We start from the raw sequence: 2,500 nt of genomic DNA, 5'->3' as shown, positions 1-2,500 counted from the left end.
AGTTAAGTCATCAGCTGGACAGCCTCCTTCCTCACCTAGCCTCAGCACATCCCAGTTGGTAGCTTTACAGGTGCAGTGTAAATGTTTTCATAACCATAGAGGTTACTCAGAGTGATAACTGTGGTTGTTGCTTTAATTTTTATTGCAGTTATTCTGATTAAAAACATGAACACTTTGTTTGGCTGGTCAATAATAAACACTTAATGACTGGTCCTGAGGGAAACAGGTCATTTTGTTTCCTGAGAATCTCAATGTTTCCCCAAGGTGCAGCCGAGGGAAACATTGAAATTCGAGCAAACAAAATGAACTGTTTCCTGAAGGACCAGTCATTACATGTAAGTGATTTGTTATATACACTGTAGCATAAAAAGAAAAACTTGCAATGGAACAGCAACAGCAATGGCGGTGGCCAGTCAACATGTCATGATTTTGCACTGTTGCCCACTCAGAAACTTTTGGCAGGAAACAGTTTTATTGTTAGATGTGACCTCAAAGTAACCAATGAGAGTGCACCATTCTGGGGGAAAAATTCAGCTATATAACAATAATAATTATCATTATTGTTCTCTGATTTGGTATAATATTTTATTATTGAAAGGTGTGGGAGATCGTCCACCACAAATCTATTTTAAATAGTTATCAATAAACAGTAACTTTTGTGTGGTCTATTGGGTTTTAAACATTTTAACTACACATACATGTATATGTCAAGTTTAACTTGAAGACCTACAGTAACGTGCAAAAGTAAGGTGACAGTCTCGACTCGATCCTCGTGGGGATCGAGAATCAAGTCGACGATCGAGACTTGATTCAATCTAAATCCTGGTCACTCGCAAAATCACTGAAGTGAAACCTAGTCAAAGCGTTACTCTTCGATTAAATAACAACTGGAACTGTTAATAAGAGTCCTCAATTCAAAAACTACAATCGTTTATCTTCGTTTATCGTTTAAGATATAAAGGTGAGCTTTACCACGCAATATATTTTATCGTGATTCAAATTTAAAAAATCTCCAATTTAAACATAGTCCTGTTTTGGGACTCCCTCTTACCCCAAAGTGAAAATGGGCCTGTATACCGAACACCCTATCAGGAAACTGTAAACTCACTCGATTGCGTTGTGTTTTACTCAGCTTTGTAATCGGCAAGTTCGCAAAAACTGGGTCGCTGTTCAAGTCACAATTCACTGTACAATTTCTCACTCACATGTCATTGCCTTATTTGGAAACTAAAGTGCACGTGATCAATGTCACATAACAACAATGACTATGGGGGGAGGGTTAAGTCTGTTACTTTTCGCACACAACTTCCCTAAAAATTGAAACTATCAATTTTTACAATCCTTAACAAAAGATCAAACATGCAACTTGTAAACAGTTCAGTTTAGATTTAGTCCTCCTCTTCTGCTCGCATTTGTACTGCAATCCTTTGGGCTGCCTGTTGAGCTGCAGGTCTCTGCACTCTCTGGTTCCTCGGCTGCACTTCGTCTGTCCTCCCCTCTTGCAGGTGAACACTGTGATCCGCTCCTCGTATCTCCAATGGACAAACTAGCTGTAGAGGTCTCTCTAGTGTGTCCCTTATGCAACAAAATCACACCTCTAACAACACCGTCATTGCCTTCAATGAGGCGCGACACCTTCCCTTTTTTCCACTCTCCACAGTTCTTTTCGTCTCCAAGGACAAGAACTGCTCTTGGACTCTTGCTCTCAACTTCGGAATCCACCAACTCTCTCTTACACTTGCCATTGTATTAGCAACACCAAGATGCATTATCTGATTGTGTACATGAGCAACGATCTTCTCAGCCAGCGGTGACCCTCCTGGAAGGTATGTGGGCCTGTATCCTTTAACTCTGCCTTCACACTCGAGAACGTCTGTGTGTTCATCTTCTACTAGCTTCCATCCTGGCAATTGTAAACTTGCTTGGTCTGCTCTCTGAACTCTTCTCACCCAATAGGTTCTCACAGTACTGAGTAGTGATCTCTTCGGATACTAATGGACTCAATCTTCTCTTCAACTTGTTTCTTCTTGCTTTGCAGTTACTGATGGACCTCAACATCCAAGCCGTCACCCTCATGGTCCGCCAGTAAGCACCCCTCTCTGACAATGCATCCCACTCATCCAGCTTGCGCTCTTGTGTGTGAAGGATTCCCTACGGGGTGGGTCTACACTCTTCATCTGCCACTTCAGTGCATTTGTGACCCTATTTGGGAAAAGCAGGCTTAATGAAAATAGCGTTGAAGCGTTTTTTCGTTGTAATGCATTTTCAACGCATTGAAAATGCATTGAGGAGCATTTCCATTGCATTTTGAAACATTGGCAATATTTTTCAATGGAACCGAAATGCATTGCAAATTCATTTCAAAATCATTTCAAAACATTGTCAAACATTGACAATGCGTTTAATGAAACCGCGACGGGTCAACTAGTAACTAATAGCACCGCTGCTATTAGTTACTATGAAATCTTTACGACGAATTGTTAACCCGTTAGCATGAACT

At 40.8% G+C, this 2,500-nt stretch overlaps 1 protein-coding gene across 3 annotated transcripts in view; it reads left to right on the top strand.

Annotated features, from left to right (window-relative positions):
* Nucleotides 1–2,500, top strand: part of LOC137977522 (CAP-Gly domain-containing linker protein 1-like) — a 312,978-nt gene that overhangs the window by 30,156 nt on the left and 280,322 nt on the right. For all 3 annotated transcript variants that reach the window (XM_068824767.1, XM_068824768.1, XM_068824769.1), the window contains exon 3: nt 1–70. This exon is cut by the window's left edge and continues 32 nt beyond it. In XM_068824767.1, the coding sequence (XP_068680868.1) occupies nt 1–70 (70 nt within the window). The remainder of the gene's footprint in view (nt 71–2,500) is intronic.

The sequence above is a fragment of the Montipora foliosa genome, chromosome 11, assembly GCF_036669935.1.
Source record: "Montipora foliosa isolate CH-2021 chromosome 11, ASM3666993v2, whole genome shotgun sequence".
NCBI lineage: Eukaryota > Metazoa > Cnidaria > Anthozoa > Scleractinia > Acroporidae > Montipora > Montipora foliosa.
The sequence above is the reverse complement of the archived record's forward strand: the minus strand, read 5'-3'. Positions and strand labels throughout refer to the sequence as shown.